General features: G+C 50.5%; 1 protein-coding gene across 1 annotated transcript in view; it reads left to right on the top strand.

The window, feature by feature from the left end:
- LOC311178372 (cadherin-23-like) overlaps positions 1-24,667 on the top strand; it is a gene marked incomplete at its 5' end in the record, with an annotated part of 165,311 nt that overhangs the window by 115,773 nt on the left and 24,871 nt on the right. Inside the window, 3 exons of the mRNA XM_084244908.1 lie at positions 2,712-2,906; positions 6,425-6,553; positions 14,488-14,566. Of these exons, the coding sequence (XP_084101034.1) occupies positions 2,712-2,906; positions 6,425-6,553; positions 14,488-14,566 (403 nt within the window). The remainder of the gene's footprint in view (positions 1-2,711; positions 2,907-6,424; positions 6,554-14,487; positions 14,567-24,667) is intronic.

Genomic DNA, 24,667 nt, shown 5'->3' with positions numbered 1-24,667 from the left:
GTGTCTGGGAGATATTAAGAGCTGTTGAGGCACAGAAACCAGTGGGGCAGTGGGAGGCTCTTACTACTTCTAGGTTGGAAGGGGGTAAGAGGGTGGAATAGCACCCACCCATTGAAAGCACCAGGGAGGCGGGGCTGCTGGGCTGGAGCAGAAGGAATTGGGAGAGTAACACCCAAACTTTCTTCTCCTGTCCTCTAAACTACCACCAGCGTCTCCCATTAGCAGAATCCAACTAGAAACCAGCCAGCAAGGGAACCTGTGATGTCATCTATGAGTCACCCTAGGGTGGAGAGGTAGAGCAGGTGTTGGGGGAGCTGGGGTCCAAGCAGACAGGACCCCCAGTGTGGTATCATTCGTATGCATAGTACTTCTTGACTCCTCCCTGCCCTACCCTTGAAGGCTGTCTTGTCTGTACTCCTTGAAGGCATTCAGGAATTAAAATCACAACTGCCACCTTATAAATACCTTGTGTGTGCTGGGAAGTTTACATTCATGAGCTCATGTACTCTTCACAGTAGCCATGAGATGTCATTTATTGTACATAGAGGGGATTGAGGATCAGAGAGATGAAGTAACTACCCCAAGACACACAGCAGGTCTGGGGTTCTAACAGACAGGTCTGTTCATCCCTGAAATCCCAGCATGCTCTGCTTCCTTGCACACTTGATTCTCTTTTGGAGGGAAAGAAAGCATCTGTTTTCCAAGTCACTGAACTGGGGGGGATAGACGTAGGGAAGGAAAAGCAGGCTCATGGGCCTAGAGGTATGGGGGAGCCTGCTGAGCTGGAGAACAGGAAATAGAGTGTGAAGAAGAAAGACAGAGCCAGACCATGAGGGCCTGCATTATGTGCAAAGAGAAACTGGAGAGCCATGGGCAGTTTGAGGAAAGGGGCCTTCCCTCTGCCTCCTGTCCTTAGTGCTGGTTGGAGGACAGGTGAGCAGCCAGACAATGGCCTGGTGGGAGGGAGGGAGAGAATCAGCAAATGCGGAAAGAAACAAAGGCCTCTCTACACTGTTCTCTGGAGGCCCTTCTAACCTCACTAGGGGCCTATAAGGAACAATGCTGCCTTTCAAGCAGATAGTCCGGGGAAAGGCTGCCAGCATAGCCAAGTCTACTCCCTGAAGAAAGAAACCATTCAAGTCATTGACACAAGGTCCAGGTCGTGGTCAGCAGTTTGGAGAGGGGGAAGCCATGTGGATGCTCACCTGGAAAGAACCTGCAAGTGTCAGAGAGGACCCAGTCTTATTCCAGTGTAAAGAGAACCCAGCAACAGGGATATCGTCTCTGCTCTTGGGTATCTTAAGGCCAGTCCCACACTCCTGGCTGGGAGGTAACCCCCAGGCTGGCAGTTGACCTCAGCACCATACAGGAGAGTTAGAGAAAGAACTGTTCTCAATGTTTTAAAAAGTGTTTGGTATAGAGCCTAAGATTATGATCTTAGTCCTGAATTCAAGGCCTTGTACTTCTGCCTAGCTGTGTGACTTTGGACAAGTTACTTAACCCTCAGCTTTCTTTTTAAAACAGATGACCAGCTACCATCCGTAAAACTACTTGTTATAGAGCTGACAGATGCAGCCCCCACCCAGTGCCTGGCACAGAGCAAACAATCAACAGGAGCAGAGATTGTCCAAGCGCCGATCCTCAGATGTGTCGAAAGCTCCCTAAATTTTGAATAAATTTACTCACCCTGCATCTTGCAGGCATGGTTTACATACCAGGCATTGTGGTTGGTGCTACAGTGATGAGAACTGACAGTTGGTGCAAACAGGTATTTAGAAGGTCATGTGTTAATTGCTATCATAGAGACTTGTTCATGTCTCCATAAAGGATAGTTGTGGAACACCCTACATGTGCCAGGCACTGTGCCAGACAAGGTAGAGAGAGCCCCATGGCATCCAAGGAGTGTGTATGCTATGAGGGAAGACAGGCACTGACAAAGAATTATAAAAGAAATGTGGATGTTGAAAAATTCCAGGGTGCTGTGGGACCCTGAATATAAGCAGTGGTAGGGGGTCGGGACATTATAGAGTCTGACCTGCATTTAGGGGTCTTCCCTAAGGCATCCATGAGAAAGTTACCTTTAGTCAGAGACCCCAAGTCAGAAAGGGCAGGGTCTTTACAAAGCATATAATAGAGGGAATCATGGAAGGCTCCCAGGAGGCAGTGATATTTGAAAAAGTCATGTGGGCCTTTTTGGTGGCAGGCAGCAATGGTCCAGGGGTAGCAGGTGGAGTCCCCACCCCATGGAGCCAGGTAAGCTCCATGGTATCAGGAGGAGACTCCTGTTACGTCCCATCACACACATCTCGCTCCCTGCTCTTGAAACTGTCCAACTCACAAACTCTGGTGCCTTTGAGAGAAGACTGGCTGGAGGCCTGACAGCCAAGGGGCATTCAACAGAGGAAGTGAAACTGCTAAGAAATGGGTTTGGGGACCAAAAGGGCCCTCATCCAGAACTCCAGGATGAGCACATCGTCTTTGGAGCTGTTGTGCTATCACAACCACCAGGAGGCCATCAAAAAAAAGGAGGGGGGACAAAACCAGATACTGCATTTTAAATTCCTCTGAACCCTTTCAGAATAAAAATGACAAAGCCACAGGTCTGGTTGGCTGGAGAGATGTGGTTAATGGGCTTTGGAGGAATAGTCACTGATGAAGGCAGCTGTTCCAAGCTCCAGCTCACCCTTTTATTTGCTTTACTTCACCCCTAGAACACACCAGTGGGGACACCCATCTTCATAGTGAACGCGACGGACCCCGACCTGGGTGCGGGCGGCAGCGTCCTCTACTCCTTCCAGCCCCCCTCCCAGTTCTTCGCCATCGACAGTGCCCGGGGCATTGTGACAGTGACCAGGGAGCTGGACTACGAGACCACGCAGGCCTACCAGCTCACCGTCAATGCTACGGTGAGTCGCCCCACGGGGCCCTCGGCATCCAGTTGTCTGCCCGCCCCCGCACCCTGCAAGAGAGATGGCCCTTCAGGATGGAATGCCAGCCTTGCTCCCTGCTTGTCAGGGCTCTGTAATGATGCTGCCATGGTAGTAATGATAATGACACTGACATTACAGAGGGTCCCTGCTGTGTTCCTGACACCAGCTGAGCACTCAGTGGACTGTTTCCCTTAAACCTCACAGTAGCCTAGGTCGTAAGTACTATTAATATACCCATTTTACCGATGAGAGCACTGAGGCACAGGAGCAATTCAGTGACTTGCCCGTGGTCACCCAGCACCCTGTGGACGTTCATGCATTCATAGTATAGGGGTCCTCTCACTCTCTGGGACACAGCTGTATTCTGATACCACCCAACCCGCGGGGGCCAAAGGGACCCCAGCCGCTGCTCTAGAATGGTGATGCTTACACCACAGGGAGCACCCATCTATGCCCAGCATCATGTTGATCCCTAGGGATTCCAGGATAAGTTAGTGGAAAGAGGGGGGATAGAGAGGAATAATGATCCCATTTTATAGCTGACACTTTTGAGACTCACAGTTGATCAGTAGTGGGGGAGCAAGAACCCAAACCCAGTTTGTCTGACACCCAATCCAGTGCCCTTGTGACAGTGCTGAGTCCACAGAATATCAGCTGCTCTCTGCTCAGCTGTTTTTGAGGGTCAGGCGAACCAGACCCTCAGTAGGGTTCTGCCCCTACTCTCCACTCTTTTCTCCTCCTGGCTGCCATCTCTGGGCACAGCTGGAGTCTTCAGCTGGCAACAGGGTGAGTTGGCCTGTTGTCCCTTAGATCTTTCTTCACAAAGCTTGGGCCAAGAGCAGAACAAATTACTGGAGTCTCTCCTGACCTTCAGAACCCATTGTCCTGGCCCCATGTCACTGCAGTGGGGGTTCCCAGCGCCTTTGGAGGTTCCATTTGGCAGGTGAAGAGTCTGAGTTTGAAAGACAGGGTTCCCCCAGGCTTGGTCAAGATGCAGAGAGGCCCCAGGAACCAGGAAATGTGAACTTTTTCTTGGTGCCTGGTCCATTGTTCACTGGCAAGGTCACAGCCCAGGAGACCACATTCTTTCCTCCTCCGCTGGTTAAGTGGTAGCTGTCGGGAGGCAGTGTGTGCTGCTGTTTGTAAGACGAGTTCTGGGATCAAGCTGGAATTTGCTTTTTTGTACACCCTGTGCCCCTTTCCGCTCCCTTTTACCCGCATGTGCATGTGGTGCCCCTTCTTACCGCTCACCCTGTGCATACCCTTGGGCCCAGAAATACTCAGGATTGTTCTCTTTCTCACTATGAGCCTGTCCCTATGGGATCATTTCCCTTCACCATAAAAATGACTTTGGGCTGGTGAGGGAAAGATCAGCACAGGCCGTGACCATGACTGGGCCTGTCAAGAGGCTTGGGCTCAAGCTGGGATGGTGAATACAGTTAAATTGCCTTTAATCTTCCAGCCATCAGGCCTTGAGGCAATGAAACAGGAGAGGCCCGAACTTCCCCCAGTGTGATGACTGCCCTACCTGAGCCTCTAGTCCCTCTCAGGTTGGTGCTGTGCCCTTAGCTGCTGGACATTCCCCCAAGGAGACTGTTCTGTGTGGGATCACAGGGTGCCAGGTGGGCTCCCTGACACTGCTGGGTGGATACCAGGGGGAGACGTGAAGACTCCTCTAGGAACAAGCTGCTGAGAGCCACGGGCCCTGGAGTGACAGCTGGAAGCCTGGCAAGGTACCTGCCTGCCAGATGTGCCCACTTCCATCCCCTCCCCCAGCATGTTGTTCAGGATGGGCTGGGCAGCGGCCATCCGCAGCAGGAGCTGATCCACAGTTACAGGCGTGGGGCGGGAGGGCAGGTGCGGGGCTAGACAAAGCCATCTGCCTACAAAAGCCTGGTAATGACAAGCCAGAACCACTGGCATCCCCTGTTGAAAAGGCCAAGGGACTTGCTGCTGGGAACTCCTCCACTGGCCCTGTCTGCCTGGTGGACTTTCAGGGCCCTGGCTGAAAGCTCTCGCCGTGGGCAGTCCCCAAGCCTGGGCTGTGGGCCCCATGGTGGAGCCTTGAGCCTCTGTCTCCTGTGGTCTCTCTGCTCAGCTACTCCTTACTTCAGACTTTCCCCTCCCTTGCTGCACCCACTCCCAACCCCGAAGGCCCCCCGCTCTCTCCTTGGCTGACCCTAAGGACTCAGGAAAGCTAGCCCTTCTCCTCGAAGTCTCTGCAGCTCTCTCTCTCTGGAGGACAGGCACAGACAGCAGGCTTTGTCTGATGGGGTATGCCTTGTATCATTTGGGTCACCCCAGGCTAACCAAGTGGATATACCCTGAGGACAGTCATTCCTCAAATCCCAGATCAGAGAAGTGACAGCCCAAGGGTCCCTAGGTCATTCCACTGAGCCCCTTGTCCCGCAGGAGGAAATAGAGACTCCAAGAGGGAAAAGAACTTATTTAAAGGGAAGAAACTGGTCAGAGGCTGAACTAATGTTAGGGCCCTGAGTCAGTTCTATAAGAACAGGTTTTCATGTCAAGAGGACCTGAGTTTGAGTTCTGCCTATATACTTAGCAACTGTGTAACTCTGGGTAAGTTAATTAGCCTCTCCGAGTCTCTGTTAACTCATCTAAGTAATGTGTACATAATACCTACAAAAGCAAATGCAGTGACTTGGCACAGTACCTGTGTATCATCTTTCTTAGCAGGTAGTTTCTATTCTTGTTGGCTATTGTTATTCAATAGCAATGGCCTATTTAAAGGGTTTTATCATAGTCAGCTATGTATTTTAGGGTACTAGAAGGTTTCCTTTCTTAATGAGATTCCATAAGGCTAAAATTTCCAACCAGTCAGGGAGGTTTAAGCATTGCCTCCCTGGCCACAGGGGCCTGGCCTGCATGACCCCTACCCTTCCTTCCTGGAGTCCCCTGGAGCTCCCCCTGCTGGTTCCACCAAAAAAAAATGTTGCTTGACCAGTGAACCCAGAGAGCAGAGTGGGAACTCAGGTCTCAGAGCAAAAGGGGCTTTCTTCTGAGGAGCCCCCATCCTACTTGTTTTCAGACTGCGCTGGGATGGTAAGGGCAGGATGTAGACATGAAAGGGGCAGTGACTCCGTGACAGAATCAGGAAAAGAAGCCAAGAATGCACTACCTTTGATGACTCCCTGGTCATCCTACCCACCAGCTGTTCAGGGTGGTCAGGAGATCTGACTGTACCCTAGCCCTGCTTTGTGATATTGGGTACACCACCTTCCTTTAGGCCTTGGCACCCCTGTTTGTATTTTCCTACTCACATGAAGATCGCAGTGCATTCTTAGAGGGTTTGAGCTTCTGCATACTAATAATTTCCCTGTGAGAGTGTGTGAGCCTCTGTATACATGTGCCCACATGTATGTGTGTACATTCATGTGGTGCATATGGGTGTCATGTGTGCTCAGGGCCATGCGCAAACATGTGTGTGAATGTCTATCTCACTTAACCTAAAGCTGTGTACTCTTTGTCCTAAGGATCAAGACAAGACCAGGCCTCTCTCCACCTTGGCCAACTTGGCCATCATCATCACTGATGTCCAGGACATGGACCCCATCTTTATCAACCTGCCTTACAGCACCAACATCTATGAGCATTCGCCTCCGGTAAGATGCTCCCTGGCCCTGGTGGGACTTCCCTCTGAGTCTCTGTTAAGGAGCAGGCCATTTGGTGAGCTGGGGTCACCTGTGTTCTGATTCGCCCCAACTTCTTGCACAGCAGTGATAGGTGCCTAGTATAGTGAAAACCCAACCTCCTTTTCACACCACAGCCCAGCCCTTCAAACTCTCACTTCATCCCGGGAGAGCTGTAAGTGGCAAAGAACAAAGACTTACCGGTGTAAGTGAAAGGGAGTAATTCAGAAAGATTTATGTGGGCTGATGGAGAGGCCCGTGGAAAATCCACCTTGGCGTGAAGGACAGGCTCACCAAAACATCAGTGTGGCTCAGCCGTGACTGGTCAATCTGCCTCTCTTGGCCAGCTAACACTGCCCAGTATGGCACAGCTCACCTTCTGCCACACAGACCCTCCTGCTCAGCCTTTGGGTCTCTCAACTCCACATTTTCTTTTTTTTTTTTTAAAGATTTATTTATTTATGCATACAAGAGCTGGGGTACAGGCAAGGGATGAGTGGGGAGGTGAGAAGATTCACTAGAGACAGAGTGGGTAGCAGAACAGGCAGACAGACTGAAATACACCGCTGAAGGGAGCAGGGGGCGAGACAGGAGAGGTCTGCTTCGCCATGTGGGTTTCTCTCTGACCAGCCGGGGATCAAACTCATGCTGCAGAGGTGTGGATAGCTTCACAGTGCACTGCTTAACCCCTTGCACTACCAGGGAAGCCCACAAGTCCACATTTTCAATAGAGATTCCTGATTGACTTTACTCATGATTTTGTGCCATGTCCCAAGTCATAGATCAATGATCAGCCTATAGATTGGGTGCCCTTGGGTCATGTGTCCACTGAGGAGCAGTAAGCTGTGGTGGGGGGCCTTCAAGGACAAACATGCTACTGCTACCTTGGCAGGGGCGGTGGGTGGGCAGCCTTGGTGAATGATGTACCTGGCAAGCCCTTATCTGGTAGCATCCATGCTTTTGTTCAAACTAGAATGAAACACTTGCTCTGGGCAGATAAATTAGAAAAAGGGGTATCTTCTGGGCAGACATACTTCCAGATATGCAGCTTGGGAAGCAGATCTGTGGAGGGAAAAACATGCCACTCCTTTTGAGGGGACCCAGTGTACTTACAGGAAGGGCACAACACAGCTTTGAGAACAAAGCAGGTTCTCACCTAGAACTCTCTGACTCCCTTCACCTGCACAGGTTCATACAATTGGGCATCGGTGAAAGGTGATCAGGGTTCAGAACACACTCTTAGGCCACCACAGTCCAGGGAAGCCTGACTCTAATTTGGAGATTGGTCTGTCCTGACAGTTGGCATCTTTGATTTGGCTGCTTTGAAGTACTTTCATTTTCTAGATGTGTGTGTGGGCGGGGAGGGGTGGAGTTCCTTCTTGGGGTTGGTTGTGGAATAGATGATGTAACAAGGTGCTTTTCAGCCTCTTAGCGCAGGTCTCTGGAATTGCTTTGACGGTAGAGAGGGGCCTGGAGACCAGTTTTCTCTTTCTTACCGCCCACGGTAACAGAGGCTCCAGCTTTCGAGACTAAAGACTGGTGTCCCCCAAAAAGTCTTTGCCAGATCCATATATTCTTCACCTTGGAGGCCTTCCTGATCTTTCAGATGAAGCAGGCCCAATTATCTGTCCCTTACCCCTGGCTGTCGCCTTCTTTATGCTCAGTGTGCTTGAAACAGCTCGCTCTGTTTCTCTGCTTAACTGGAAGCATAGCTTGTCGGGGATGGTGTCTGCTGGGCACAGGGCACATCACGGGTGCACAGGAAGTGTTTATGGAGTGAATGAATGAATGAATAAATGCACGAATGAATGAATGAGCACAACCCAGCCCCCTGAGCATCCTGCCATCTTCATCGTCCTTTTGCCTGTTCCAGTCACCAGTCCAGAATCCATCATGTGTTGGCTCCCTGCTCACTGACCACCTTTCTCAAAGTATTTTTCTTGGTTTTACCTTCACCAACCTGAAGACATAGCCGCCCATCTCCCCTCAGCTCTGGTAGAATTGACTCTCTATGCTACCTAATTTGTCACTTACTTATAGTCACACTTATACTGCTCACCATTGTGTGAGTGGATTATTTTGGAGCCCCCAGTAATGAAGGTGCCTGGGTCTCTGGGATGAGGTCTTGGGCTTCTCTTGGATCTCCCAGGCCAGAAAAGGTGGGCAAAGATTGATTGACATGAGGCCATGATGGTGGCCAGGCAGCCAGCCAAAGTCAAAGTAGATTCCTGCACAGCCGTGCCCTCACTTTGGCCAAATCACACAATCTCATGAGCCCCTCTCTGGGAAGCTAGAGCTAATAATGTCTACAGTGGCACTCCCCTCCCATGAGGGTTTTAAAGATTAGATAGCTTTTGTGTGGGGTGCCCAGCCAGTGCCAACAGCAGATCATGGGATTGAGCTGGCCTGTGTGTGAACTGCTGTCCCATTGGGTCAGGGATTCCCCGCTCAGCTTCATCTCAGTTTTAGTAGTTGGCATGAAGGATGTTGGGGTGAGTGTCCTCTTATTCCCTTCAGTTTGTCTTTCCTGGCATCCCTGTATCTTAGCAGATTAATTAAACTAGTACCTGTTATTATTTCAGATTTGCAGATTTCTGCATTTGCACATCTCATCAGTCTATATGCCTTTCTTTTACTCATCCACCAGGCATTTATTAAGGCCCTCCTGTGTGCAGGGTCCTGTGGTAAGCCATGCCCTCTCCTCTCCAGATAATTTCAGGGACTCCTTTAGGGTGACTTCTCAGAACAGGCACTTGGTCGCCTTGGCCCTGCTTGCCATAGGCTTGGCCTTAGTATCTCTCTTGGGCCCAGAGGTCTTGATGTGTGTTTGCTTTGCCAGGATTGTTACTTTGGCCAGAGGGGGCACCAAAGCCAATGCCTGGGAAGCCCCCAGGACTAGGTCTGAGCCCTGCTGCTGGTGTCATGACCAGGAGCTGCCAGCCAGACAAGGAAGTAAGATGGGGGTTTCAGACTCTCCTGGCCACTGGCCTGGCTCCCCCAGTGCCCGGAGAATCACCCCTTTGTCTCCCGCCCTACCTCTCCATCCTGTCTCTGTACTTGGAAGGAGCACCCCAGTTTCCCCCTTTCTTACACAGCTTTTCTCCTGCAGGCTGATACCCACCCTCTGCCCTGCCATAATCTTGATTTTCCCAGGCTTCTATTGATTTCTGTGTCTTGATCTGAGACCTCCATGTTGGTTTGCCATCTAGAACCCAGACTTAGCACAGCACTTCCCAGGCCTTACCAGGACAAAGGAGCCCCACGGCCTGGTCAACCTCCAGGACTGGAGGACCCAGGCGTACCCCCCCCCCATTCCCATCCTTGCCCCTGCAAGCCCCCAGCCTCCACTGGGACCCTTGCCCACTCCCCCACTTTATCTGAGGCGCCCAGCATGTATGCTTCTCTCTATCAGTGTATCAGGCCAGCATGCCTCATCTAAAGTGTATATATTACCTAATAAAATCCTTCTTATTTGGGATTATTGCATCAAATTTTAATTTCCTCACTCGAGCAACAGCATGTCGGCCTGCCCGTCAGTGAAGGACCGATAGAAGGTGAAAAGAGCGGATAAACTGCACAAATTACTGCCAGCCGATGCCTATCAGCCCTTTGACTGGAATTGACTGGAATTAAAGACTGAGAAATAGGATTTTCTGCCTCAGAATCTGCTGTGGCAGCTCTTGTCGGAAGTCCCCTTCAGCCCTCACCGGCCTCCCCCCCGCAAAGGCGCCTCCCACTCCCAGAGCAACTGTCTACCTTTCAAATCCTTAATCCTGTCATGAAAATGGTGTGTGTGTGGGGGGGGAGGGGAACCCTGGTGGAGCTGGCAGGGAAAGAGATGAACCAGAACCCCTAGGCCAGGCAGCGCTAGCCTGGCTCCAGGTTCAGCCTCTCTCCAGACCAGCTTCTTCCTTGGAAGAGGACAGAATGTAAAAGGGGAGAGACATGTTCCTTCTAGAGAAGTCCCAGCTCCTCTCAACTTTGCCCGACTTCCCCTCTGGTACCCGTGCCTCCAACTGGAGCTGTTTGGACTCCCTTACCCACCCCTTGCTTTGGCATGCCCACCCAGGCCCACCCCAACACAGCCCACTGTTCCTTGGTCACCGTCATAGGACTTACTCACCACACCTGTGACTTAGAGCAAGTCCCTGAACCCTCTGACCTGTTTCCTCATAAATACCCTCACTTCAGGGGGGCAGGGGAGAGTGTTGTGAGGAGAAAGTGGGAAAACCTATGCGGGTACCCAGCACAGTACTTGGCACCTAATAGATAGATGCTCAATAAATTCTCACTGTGGGTTATCAGCTGCTTGCGTTATGGGATGCCCAGAAAACACCCTCTCTAGAATGGAGATTATTAATCTGGGCTGCTGGTGAGTCTGAATTTGCTGAAATTGGACCATCACATTTATGCATTGTCTGAAAGTGGCACCTTAGCCTCATCAGACACTCACAGGGGTCCAGGTCTCAGTGAATAGTGAGTCACTCTTTTAGTGTTTGCTGTGGACCAGGCACTGTTCCAAGTGCTTTACATGAACTGCTTGCTGAGGGGGTGGGGGCTTTTATTTCATAGATGGAAAAAGCGTGGCAGGTAAAGGTTAAGTGACTCAAAGAATTCAAGCCCAAGCAGTCTGGCAACAGAGTCAAACCCTTAACACCTCCTCCCTACTGATCTTCCCACCAGAGGAGCGGGGAACCCCCAGGCCTGTGTGTCTTTAGCTTCTCTGGAAGGGGCCTCAGCTCTCAGGATGCCTCCAGACATGGGTTCCTGTAAAGAGCAAATGCCCCGTGGCAGAGTCTCCAGCCTTCCTGGGCCTGTCCTCTGCCACATCCTGGTGCCACGTCAACCGGGACCCCCTCTGGGGAGCCAGCCAGGCAGAGGGGCCCAGCTCCAGGTCAGGCAGGGGCTGCACTGCTCCATCCCTTCATCTTTGGAAATAAGTTTCAGTATATTGAAAATATAATCACTAAGATTCTGAAACAAGAGCTGTGGGTTCCCAAGAGCCCCCATTCCTCCCTGTTAATTCCTTCTCATAACATTTCCAGTCTTTGTGGCTGCACTTGTATTAAAAGCTCAGAGTTTTATTAAAAAATGGATTTATTTATCCAAAAAGAGATGAATCCCCAAACTTTGTCAGTAGCTTTTCAGAGCTTGCTTCTTGGAAGCTCAGGTGTGGCTTTTCCCGGAGAAAACCTGCCTCCTTGTCTTCTGGTCAGGGATTGCCCTCTGGCCTCCTCTGAGCCCCAGTGCCTAGGAGGACTCCCCAGCCCAGGGCAGGCATGCCCACAGTGGGGATGTTCACAGGGCTCTGAGGATAGAGGGTTCTTTGGCCACTGGGTCCCCTCTTTGCACAGGCCAGCTCTGTCCCTGCTCCGGTCCTGTCCTCCTGAGCACACTGTTCTAGGCCCAGCACGCCATGCCCTGGCTGTATGCTCCGGGGCATGCTGCTGCCCTTTGAGGTTTGTTTAGTGATGCTCTGGAAAGGTGCTCTGGTAGCACTGGGCCCAGTGAACCCGCAGCAGAGGAGGGACGGCCTCCTCTGTAACAGAGGGCATAGCCCCTTTGCCCAAAAAGCCCATCCTGGCAGCTGGAGCCTTGACTAGAGTCCCCCACCCTCAGACCTTCTTCCTGGGAACAGCCCAGGCTTCTCTTATTGAATGGGTAAATTCTGGTAGGGCAAGCTTCTAGAAACAGCCTCCAGTGGGGTGATGGTGGGCAGGACCGTTAGTGCCTACCCAACCCCTCAAGTCTAATGCAGTGCTTCCCAAATGACCTCCCATGGATCTCGAGTCTGGGACTGTTAGTATATGTTACATGAAGACAGTGTCTTCAGAGCAGAAAAGCTGGGAGAACAATTAATAGTTTCCTTTTTTGCTTCTTGGGATCTTTAATACATGAAAAACTTTTGTGCATCTCCAAGAGAGAGACAGGCGGCGTCTGTGAGTTTTCCCAAAGTTGACATAAGTTAATGCTTGGAATGTGCTTAGACAAGAACCTGCCACACAGCAAGCACTTTGTTGGGGACAGCAGTGTCACAGTATCAAGGCACTGAGACCTTGAAAGGCCACGTAGCCCTCATTCCTGCTTCCTCACCTGGAAAATGGATCTGTCTGTGGGGTAGTTGTGAGGGTGAACTGAGTTCAGGTGTACAAAGCTTTCACAGCGGTGCCTGGCGGATCGCATGCTCCAGAAGGGGCAGGTCCTGCCCGCCAGCACGTCAGTTTCCTAGGACTGAGGTCAGCAAGCCCTTTACCCAGATGCTGCTTTAATGGCACCTTTCTCTGACTTCTTGTTTCCCCCAGGGGATCTCACTCAGAGATCCAGTCCTGGAAAGGAGGGGAGGAGGGAGCTGGACCTGCTTTCTGTGCGTCCTTGGCCCCTAGGGTGTGTGCTTCTCTCTGGTGGAGACATTTCTCCTGGAACATTCTCTCCTCTCAACCAAACCTAGAGGGGTTCTGGATTGCTGCAGACCTGGCCCAGAAGAGGACGCAGTGACAGATGTGCAGGAGTGACAGGAGGGCAAGGTGTGGGTGCCTCTCCTGTGTCCTGGCGGTGAGACCAGGCGGTGTTGGAGGAGAGATTCCTTGCCCCCCAGGGCCCCATACTCGAGGTCCGAGGGCCTGTAAGTCAGGGAACAGGCTGCTCTCCACAGGAGAAGGTGCTCAGATGGGAGTGGGGGTGCAGCCTGCCAGCCTGATGAATGGAGAATGAGCAAGTGGCAAGAGGCAGCCAAGGTCACAAGTCAGGGTTGCTCTTTCCCTAGGAAATGGAGGAGAGACCTGGCCTGCTCAGCATCACCCAGGGAAAACTAACCCCTCCCCCACCCCTGGGCCAGAACCTCAGGAGACACTGGGTGGTGCTGTGATAGGTCCTGGAGAGCCAAGCGAAGGGATGGCTTAGCAAGTAGTAATGACTGTGTGCATTAGGGTCTCATTTGAACATTTATTTATTCAATCAACCAATCAATTGGTATTTGAATGTGCCCATTATGTGCCCATTTTATGCCAGGATCTCTTCCTAGAGGGTCTTATGCCTCCAAGCCCCTGCTGTGCTGTATCTTTTGCCTGAAACACCTTCCTTTTCACTTTATCTTCTGGCAAACTCCTACCCATTCTCCATGACCCATTCCAAATGTCACCATCTGTAGGACACTTCGTGAGCTCTTCCAGGTGTATTTTTGCACTTTGGCACATATTTTTGCATCTGAACACCCTCATATGTATAAAATAGTGTCTATGCCTATGTCCTTGACCTGCTGTCACAGACTGTGTGCTCCCCAATGTTGGAGACCCCTGACTTGCCATCCGGGTAGCCCCAGCTCTGGCCCATTCTCCCCCAGTGCTGAAGGGAGAATGCCATCTCCCTGCAGGAACTACCAGTTGTAGGATGAGGGATGGTTCAGAGGGCCTTTGTGGTCCAGAGGTGCCCAGCCATTACCAGAGATGCTCGCTCTTCAGATTTGTGGTGCTTTCTTCTGTAGAATAGTTGATCCAGGACATCCTCCTTCACTCAGACTCCAGTGAAAACATGTCCCAGGGTTATTCATATTAAGGGGAAGCAAACTTAGACCAGAGAGGTACAGCAACCTTCCTGAGGCCACATAGCATTTGATGGACGGTCTACAGAGAGACCAGATCTTTCTGTCCCTTTTGGAGGCTCCTGTGTCAGCTCATTTTTTCCTGGGTGGTTCATCCAATGAGAGGAGAGGAGAGGAGAGGGGGAGAGGGGTGAGAGCAAGATTGGGCCTCTCCAGAAGACTCAGTGATTGTCCCAGGGACGAAGGGGGCAGTGAGGACTGACCTTGCAGCTATGAGTTCACCTGGGGAGGGAAGACCCAGGTGCCGGCACAGCAGGAGAGCAGACTGGGGCCCAGCAGCGGATCTCAGGTCCCTCCTCTCTCCCATCAGGGCACCACAGTGCGCATCATCACGGCCATCGACCAGGACAAGGGACGACCCCGGGGGATTGGCTACACCATCGTCTCAGGTAAGGCCTGAACCCTCACCCTACCCAACAAGAGCCACTGTAAGAGAACCCACTCTTTGGGGCTCAGGAGAGGGCTGTGAGCATTTGGGGCAGTGGTTTGAGGGGAACTACCCCCTCAGAACGACCCCAGCCAAAGCCCTGGGAAAGGAATGGGCTGGATGAAGGAGAGGGGAGCCAGGGAGGAAGGGGGGAGCTGGGAGGCCCATGTGGCTAGGATGTCTGGAGGCTGCCAGGTTGATGTGGGGGCAGGAGCATGTGCCCCTGCAAGAGGTCTGACCTGGGCACTTTAGGGCTCAGCCTAGATATCAGTGACCCCATCCAACCTCCTTCAGTGCTCTGGCTATTTCTGTCTCTTGCTTAATGAAAAGGTGGCAGTTTGTATATCATTTTACAACTACTAGAGCTGCAGCTTTGGCTGATTTCATACTCTTTTCACATTTCTGACCACTGGAAATGAGAAGCTGGTCACCCACAAACAGACTCTGGCTTTGTCCCTTTTCCCCCCAGACACACACACACATGTCCCAGACACACACATGTGGCCTCTCTGCTCAGCCGCCCACCGGTCGTGAAGACTCGCCTAGTACATCCAGGCAGGCCAGGCTGCTGGCCGGCCACCAGGCAGTATCCACCTGTCCACTACCCCTCCCTCCCACATCCTCAAGAGCAGAGTGGCATACTTGGGGCATTTTCTCCCTCCAACTCAAAAGATAGTGAGGCGCTGTGGTCAGGAACATAGAGGCGGCGTCTCTTGGGAGCATTGCCTTGAGGGGGGTGTCTCTTCACCTCAGCTTCTCAACCATAAAATGGAAGCAAGAAGAGTCCATCCTCAGGGTGGTTCAAGTATCACAAAACTTAGTATATCTAAAAAGCTTAATTAAGATGTTTAAGGTACCTTCTAAGTGTTCATTACTATTACGGCTAGCGGCCAATAAAGTCCTTGGGAAGCTGGGGGTGAGCCAGTGGAAAGACCTCTCACCTTGGGAATGCAGGAAAGTAGGGTTTCGGGGGCTCCTTGTGACCTGCAGCTGCTGGCATGACTATGACTGCGCCTCTAAGCCCAGGGCACCTCAGGACCCAGGCCAGACGAGCCCTTGTGGTGAACAGATCTGGGGTGTTTAGAGGGATGCTCCTCTTGCCCCATTTCTTCCGCACTCTATCCTGGTGCCCAGCACAGGATTCAACACAGAGTAGAACCTAATATGTACCTGTGGGAGAAAGAGGGGGAAGAAAGGGCCGACTTTCACTCTAGGATAGTGTGTTCATAGCACAGTAAACCTAAGAATTAGCTGGGGTTCCTACTAAAAATGCAAAATCCTTGCCAGCTAGGAAGGTTCTCACTCTGTAGCATGGGATGGAACCGGGAAGGGTTCTTCTCACAGAGCCCCAGGCAGCTCAGCTGGCTGGGAACACTGGTCTAGCCCTACTGGCTCCAGAACCACTTTCCCTTGAAAGAAAGAACTGGGGGCCTTTGGGGCCTCTGAAGCCAAATCCCAGAACTGAGAACCAAGTCTGGGCATCCCCACAGCCTGGGCAAGTGGAGGCTCTGTCTGCAGGTGGGTGGACACAGCCGAGCCATGAATGGTGCATGGCACATGGTTAACCTGCCCAGTGCCCTGAGGCCCCGAATCCTCCAGGCTATTTATCAGCTCTGCAGATGAGGGGATTTATGTCTACTCACCAGTGCTCTCCCCATTACTAATGACCCCTCTGTTTTGCCAAGAACAAAGAGGCCTTCAGCAGTAAGTTATGGCTCCATTGCTATCAATTTGTTCTCAGTCCCTTGTGGCCAAACTGAGACTGAGGAATGACAAGGCTCTTTCCTGTAGAGGACCTGGCATGGGCCCATTTCTCCCTCAGCCCGCCCTGCTGCTCACCAAGGGCATCACCTCCTACAGGGCCTGGCTAAACTGGGCTCCGCAGGCTCCCATCCCTAGCAGCCAGCCAGCCTGGGGTCTGAGCAAGTCTTTCCCCAGCCAGACAGAGACAGTCCTGCTTGAAGGGGCAGCTGTACCCCCTGCACCCAACACAGAAATCTGGCCTTGGAGTTGTGAGTTTGAAACCTAGCCTGCAGTGTCTCCTAGCAAGTCATTAATATTCACACTTAGAAGATGCCAAGTGTGATAAGATGGTGCCAGAGAGACCCTAAAGGGTCATGAAATATAAACATTATAATTGCCAAGGAAAGACCAGGACCAGGGGTCCTTTAGGCCTCTATTCACTGATTTCCTCCTTCATTCAATCAAGTGGCTGGGAGTGCAGGCTTCAAGGCCTCTGTCCAGGCTGGTGACCTCTCGCTGTGCTGGCCAGCACCGTAGCCCATGTGGCTAAGGAGCACTGGAGGTATGGCTGGTCTGAGGTGAGATGTGCTGTAAATACAACAAACAGGATTTTGCAGACTTAGTATGCAAAACAGGTTGTAAAATAGCTCTTGAATAATGCCTATATTGATGACATCTTAAAATGATGTTTTAGATATGGTGGGTTAAATACAACATTAAAATTAATTTCCCTTTTTTCTCCCTCTACGGTGGCCTCTAGTGAATTTAAAATAACACCTGTGGCTTATTTCCAATTTCTGTGGGCAGCTCTGTCCCAAGACTACAGCATGGGGCCTGCCTTCTACCATGACTGGTGGGCAACCTTCTGAACATTGGTTTTCCAGTCTGTAAAATGGAGGCAGAAACAGCTCGTACCTCCTGGGCTGCTGTGAGGAGTCAGTGGACACACACCTGTAAGCTCTTAGGAAAGCACCTGAATTTATAGTAGATGACCAACAGATGAGGACTCTAGATATCCACACAGTGGACTGAGGGCCTTCTCTGGGCCAAGAGCTGTGCTGATGTCCTGGGAGGGGCGGGGCCAGAGGCACCATCTCAGCCCCAGGAACCTACAGCTTGGGGAAGAGAGTCAGTAATGTGGGATGGGGGCTGGGGGAGGGAGGGCGGGGAGAGGCTACACGTGAAGAGAAGCTGTGTTGAGAATTGTTGACTTGGAGGGATGGCACCTGGGGAAGGGGTGTTCTCCCTTCTTTTGTGTGTGTTTGACAGTATCTGTCATAAGTGAAGAAGAATCCAGAGAGGGGGCACTTTGCCACCCCCCATCACTCAGATGGGGAGACTCACTGAGGAGAGACATCATCTGAGCAGCCAGGGACTATGCGCAGGAGCCAGCCTGGAATTGTGGAGGGAGGTGCCGTTGCTGGCAGAAGGAGCAGGCCCACAAAGATCCGAAGATCTGAGAGTGGGAGAGAGTGGGTGCGTTAGTGAAGCTGCAGTCACTGGGCAGGACCCAGCAGTGAGCGAGGGAGACCTGGAAGAGCAGCCACAGAGGCATGGGGTGGACTATGCAGAGCGTGGCATGACCAACTCAGGAGACTGCCAGGCCCTAGTGCTCAGGGCAGCAAGGAGCCAGTTCTGTAGGGTAGGGATGTGGCTGGGGTTAGGTTGTGTGAAGCTCACTGTGATCACACTGGAGACAGTGGGTTGGGGGAGGGCAGCAGGAGCAGGCAGGCCGGCAGAAGGCTGCTGTAATGTCCCTCAACTGGCCAGAGATGAAGGGAGGGGAACTCATGTATTGAGTACCTGCTGTATACCAGACACTGGCTAGACAGGTTTATGTCTACATATTTTGTAGACAGAAAAGCAAGGCTCAGAGAGTGTACATAGATTGGCCAGTGACCCAGCTGCCAAGCAGAAGAGCAGAGATATGACCTCAATCACTCAAGTCAGAATATACCCAGCTTTCATGAAATCAGTGATTCTCAAAGTGTAGGCCCTGGACCAGAAGCATCGTGTCATCTAAAATTACTAGAAATGCAGTTTTACACCTCACCCTAACACCTATTTAATCAGAAACTCTGGGGTGGGGACCCTGTGATGCTGATGCTGCTGATGAGGGGACCACACTTTGAGAAACACTAATCTAGAAGGGCAGGTGTCCTTACATGGCAATATCAACCCCAAGGCGGCAAAATATTGTTCTGAGAGGTAAAAACTATCTTACTGTTTTTATGTGTAAAATGCATATGTGTATATGTTGTATCTATGGTACTGAGTTTAATTTACCAGTTTCTAGATTTTATTTTCAATGCAACTAAGTAAGGCAGTTTCTTGAAAATATGTTGAGTGCTTTAAATTGAAAGTCGCGCGCGCGCGCGTTTGTGTGTGTGTATGAGAGAGAGAGAGAGAGAGAGAGAGAGGAAGAGAGATAGAGACAATAATCAGATACAGTCAGAACTGCTCAAACTCATATGCCCCCCCCCATATGCCAATAATAAATGGGGCTGCAGGCTATGGCCTGGTTGGGGGTACAATCTTAGGAGACTATCATTTGAAACACATCAAAGCCCTTGTGATTAAGCTGGCATTTTTCTCCGCTGAGAAGTGAAAACTCAGGAAAATCAAACTTGCATTGGAAATCTGAATCACACACAGTCCCTGGCCTGGATTAGCACAGTCGAAGCTTGGAAGCCCCAAAACTCCAAAGCATCTCTTTGGGCACAGAGGGAATAGAACACCTGGCAGGAGCCAAGAGAAAGCCAGGGAGAGGTTGAGGGCAGATCAGAAATGGGTCATGGGACCAGTGGGTGGCAGGCATAGAGGGCAAAAGCAGTGGTTTTTAGCAAGGTTCAGGGGGGGAGGAGTCACTAGAAAATTCATCTCCCAAGACATCTGAATGGATTGCAGCAGGAAGCGATGGAACAAAGGGAGATCTTCTAATAGGGTATCACACCATTCTAGAAAGGACTAGGGAGGTCATTGTGGAGATGTGCAGGACGAGTGTCAGTAGACTCTGGTGATGTACTGAAAATAGAAGACAAAGAAGCTTCTAACCTCTGAATCTAGATTTCTGGGGTCCTTGCAACAACCTAAGCAGAAAGAGGCATATTCGTAAAGAAGCTGATCTGTTTACACTTTTCACTGGCACCCTAGGCCCATGTCAGCACAGGTACTGGAACTCTCCAATCCCATGCCAAGGCAGACATCACTAATTGATCAGCATACTTTCCCACTGGACCTCCAAGTCTTTATTACCCAGCCCTCCAGCCATCACTAGTAGTCAATAATCAGCCATTCTAGAACTGGAACAAATGTGCTATTCAAGGTTTTTCCCATTTGCTCCCCATGTCTCTCTTCTTTGGAAAATATCTAGAAATAGCACCTCTGGAGGGTTTTAAAATTTAATTATACAAATGCACAGGCATATTATTCACAGTTCTCTCCCACCACCATACCAAAACAACAACAGTGTATCACATCCACGCTAAATGCCTCCTGATGAACCACAGGGAAGCCTGCGCTTCTTTCTCCCCCTTGGTGCTTCTCCCTCCTCTCTCCAGGGGTGCGCTTTCCGCCAGCTAGTGTGGCTCCTGCTCCTGATGCTCTTCTGTTCCCCTCCTTGTGATAAAGCAAAGAATCTTTGTTCTTCCCCTCTCCTTCAACAAAGCCAGTGGCTTGTCCCTTGCTTCTTTCTGGGAAATAACATAACTCAGTGGCCTTGTAAGAGGTTTCTGTGACACAGAACTCTCTTTCTGCATCTCTTCTTTCCCACATTCTCTACGTGTGCAGGAGTCTCTGTGTCCCTTGCTCAGGAGGCTATATTCTTTTTTTTTTTTTTTTTTCGTGGGACCCTCACCGGAGGCCGGGGAACAAATCGGCGCTGCAGAGGCTGCAGGCAGCCCTGCAGCCCAGCGCTCAACTGCTGCGCCACCAGGGGAGGCCCAAGGATGCTATATTCTTGTGGGTCCCCTGGGTCCTGGGTACCGGGATAGTACCCAAACCTCTTCTGCTTTACTTTGAGTTCACCTCCCTAGCTGGGCAGGGGATGGACCTCTTGGGGTCCTTTGGCTCATCAGCTCAGCTCAGCTCAGTTCAGGGACCACTGCTCTCCAGCCTTGCTGGGGTCTGCAGACCAGTCGTGGCTGGAGCTACTTTCTGAGTCTGGGATGAGTCTAATTCATGACCACAGGTTGGTTCTGGGGGAAGTACTTGTCTGGTTTTCCTATGTCAAGAGGCATTTGTCTTTTTGTAAATTTGGCTCTTTTCCACTTGTTTCTCATCTCTGTAATGACTGCCTTGTCTTGGACTTCCAGGGCCTTTGGAATCTTTGAAGGATTGTAAAATTAGCCACCATTTATTTTGCATTCTCTTTCTCTCCTAACTTGGCATGCCTCCGGCATACAGAATTGATTTAAACATAATTTTTAGCTCATGATCAATGTTGATCCATGTGTGGCCCTCTTTAGTTTTAGTATTAATTTTTGATAATATAGTGGACACCTGTGAACCCGCTAATCAATTCCAACAGCTATACTGTCTGTCCCCCATTGTTCTCATTCACCTGCGCTCCTCCTCTGTGCCTCTCAGCCTCACCTGCCCATGACCGTTCTTTATGTCTTGCATTTTTTCATCCCCTTGCTTTTAAAATATATTTGGTCACATGTATCTGAATCACATGTTGCTTGGATTTACTTGTCTGTAAACTTTATAAGAAAGAAAGAATCATGTTATACATAGTATCCTGGGACTTGTGTTTTCTACTCATAATAATGCGTCTAAGATCCTTCCCTATTCTTTGGCGTAGGTATCATTTGTTTATTTTCATTACTGCATATTATTCTGTCCTGTGAAAATACCGTCGACAATCCCTTTTCCTGTCAATGATCGTATGGACTGACTGTGCCTACCACGCTCCTGGAAGCACTTTGTCTCTCTCTGAACATGTGGGAGAGTTCCCCTTGGCCTATAGACATCACCTCTTGCCCCCACCACAATCCCAGAATATGACTAGCAGGAACATTTTACAGATGAGGAAGCTAAAGCTCACAGCGCACATGAAATGTACCTCAGAATTCATGGTACATACATGGTAGACCCAGGATTCAACGCAAGGCCTTCCTGCCATCTCTTATAATTCTGCCCAGGAAACTAAGTGATTTATGTCAATCCACTGATCTGTGTGCTGGGCTGGAATCCTAGAATTTTTTCATTTATTTGATCCATCATTCATTCAGTTAACTTATCAATATTAATTGAGTGCCTACTCTGTGCCAGGCTCCATGCTAGCCCTGGGGGGCCAGCTGTGAAGGGAAAACCACCATCACTGCCTTTGTGGCGCTCACGCTGTGGTGGAGAAGAGTGATGTTAAATAAGTCAGTAAAGGCATGGTTTCCTGGCTGTGTTAAGCATCAGGTAGGAAATGCAGGGTGAAGAGAAGTTAACCGGGGTGAGGGGCCATTTAGGAAGGGGGGTTGGGAAGCCTGGGCTAGGAGATTCCCTCCACCTGCCTCAGCCTGCCCAGCTGGTGGGTGTGGGAGGAGACCTTGTCCCTCCCACCTCAGAAAAGTTCTCAAATATCTTTTGGGGGCTTTGAACCTGAGATGAGCCCCTCTAAGCAGCTCAGATTCCCAGCTCCCTTTTTCATTTGGCTCCCTGGATGACTGCTCAGCTTTCAAGCAGCCCCCAGCTGGGGCTAATCTGAAATAAAAGTTTTTATTTATCTAGCTTGATACCTGGTGCAAGGTTAAATCATACAAGAGAAAAAGCAATAAAAGAGAAAGATTAAGCATAAGGCGCCGTCTTAGGCATGCCCTTTTGCAATATGGTTACAAAGATATTAAGCCTGAAGTCACCCACAACCCCAGACTGCTCTTCCCTGGTCTCTCTAAGGTCTCCAGTGGAACAGGGAGGAGGAGAGGATGCTGTGGGGGCACCAGGAGGGAGCTACCCCGAGGTGCCCTGCAGATAGGGCAAGCAAAGCAGATGTCATCCTCGTAGCTCAGCCCATCAGCCACTTCCCACCCCCACGTAGCTCTGATTCATGGCTTCCCTGGGGAACCAAAATGTTGACATCTGCACCTACGTTCCCGTCAGCATATCCATGTCATCAGTATTTATTGTGCGCCTGCTCTGGGTAAGGCACCCTGGAGAGAGCCAGAAGGAGGGAGAGGACTTAGTCACAGCCCTTCTCCTAGCCAGCCTTGCTCAAGTCTCAGGTGACCTTGAGCAAGTTATTTCTCCTGTCTGTGGCTCAGTCTCTTCATCTGTAAAGTGGAAATACTGATAAGGTTTATTAAAAAGTGCATTTGGTTGAGGAGCACATACAAAAACAAATACAAAAAAAGATATGAGGGCTCTTCCTAGTCTAGAAACTGAAGTCTCCTCCTTTAGAGACTTCAATAGTCTCTAAAATTGCAAATGTCACAGGTTCCTCCAGCTTTAGCCTGCAACCTTTCTCTCTGTAGGGCCCAGACAGGGCCACAAAGATACCATACCACCCTCCCCAAGCCCCATCTGTCTTGAGGAACCCATGTTTTAAAGCAATTCAAAATGAGAAAGGAAGAGAAAGAGAAAGCAGGACCTTCATTTTAACCACAATATCAGCCATTGAAAGTTCACCCACCAGTTCACCAGACATGTCCAGTATAAGCCCCAGAGAGGACCCACTGCACAAGTAATTCATCATAAAAGCCTGGAGCATGGCAAATGGAGCACATGCTTCAGAGGCCAGGAAGGAAAGGCTGTCCTGGAGGAATGTTTTGGAGAGACTGCAAGGAAGGAGGGTGTCACCAGTCATAAGGCAGGAATGAGCACACTTTAGGGGACCTCTTTGCCCCCCTACCCCCCAACTCCCTGTACAGCATGGATCTCACACTTGGAGAGCTCTGAGCACTGGACTAAGGAGGAATAATATAGTCATGGTAGTTAATGCTTCTGGGACTTAGGAACAGAGCCAAGTGCCCCCCCAGTATCAACACTTTTAATCCTCACACTGACCCCTCGAGGTAGGTACTATTACTGCTGTCCCATCTTACAGATGCAGAAACTGAGACCCAGTTTCCAAGGTGACATGGCTAGTGGGGGAAGAGAACCCACATTTCCAGTGGCCTTGGTCTTAGCACCTGATGGAGCTGCCTAGGTTTGGGAATCACCGGATCTACCTCTGGTCTCCACTATCTCCAGTGCCCCCTCAGCTCCTCCCTCTGCCTCACTGTCAAGGGCTCTGCCTGAGTCAATTAACTGGCTGCCACATTCAAATATTTGACCAATATCCTGGAAACAGAGATTTCAGAGCAGATATTTTTCAGACATTGATTGAAGTGAACAAACATTCTGGCACAGAATGAATTTATTGCTCACAGTTCTTGTTCTGCCGGGCTATGCTCCATCCCAGCCCCACCTCCCTCAGACAGTGCTCCTTTTGTGGGGGAAAGTGGGGGGAAGTCAGACAGCCTATGTTTTCCAGCTCACTGCCCCTCCAGCCCCCTCCTGCTGCCCGTGCATGAGAACGCCCAACTCTGAAGGACCTCATCAGTGAAGTGCTTTACAATCAGGGAAAGCAGAGGGCAAACACTTCATAGCAATGTCTGGCATAGCAAGGGTTATTTTAAAGGAGCCAGTGACTGACTTGTCTTCATAAGGATAGAGGGAGTCTTAAATGTGCATAAGAATAATTTAGTTGAGATTTAAGGGAGTACTTTGCAAAAGAGGACGGGAAGTCCTGGGGTGCTGGTGGTCCTCCAGTCTGTCAGGACAAGACAGAAGTCTGCCTGGTCATGAACAGATCCTTAGTGAGGTCCTCATGAGCAATCTGCATTCTTGGTGGTCTTGGGGAGACAGGCTCTAGAATGGAAATTGGACAAAGAAAACCATTCCGGAGAAGCTTGAGGGCTCACTGGGGAGCTAAGCATGTGAAAACTTGCTCATCCATCCACACAGCATTCACTGAGGGATAGATAGTCCTTACGGAGCTCAAAGGAGGCTGGGAAGACTGAGGACTGGGACTGGGTGAGTACAGAGGCTTCACCCCAATGCTGAATCCCCAGAGAGATGACTTGACATGCCACATGGGTAGGACGGGAAATAACATTGAATCACACAGTGAGACAGCTCTTCCTGTCTCAATTTTCTTCAAGAATCTCTGTCAATTTTGTTTAGGAGAAAGTCCAGTTGGGGACTCGGGTTTTTAACACTTTTCTACCCCTTGGCTCATCTCCCCACTTAACAAAAAAGAGAGCAGGCTGCATGGAGCCTTGCGATAATAAGCCCGTGCAGTTAAAATCTTACCATGGAGGCTCATTTTATCCATTTTACAATCACC

This window comes from Talpa europaea, assembly GCF_964194135.1.
Source record: "Talpa europaea genome assembly, chromosome: 10".
Taxonomy (NCBI): domain Eukaryota; kingdom Metazoa; phylum Chordata; class Mammalia; order Eulipotyphla; family Talpidae; genus Talpa; species Talpa europaea.
Note: the sequence above shows the minus strand (reverse complement) of the source record. Positions and strands in the feature narration are given on the sequence as shown.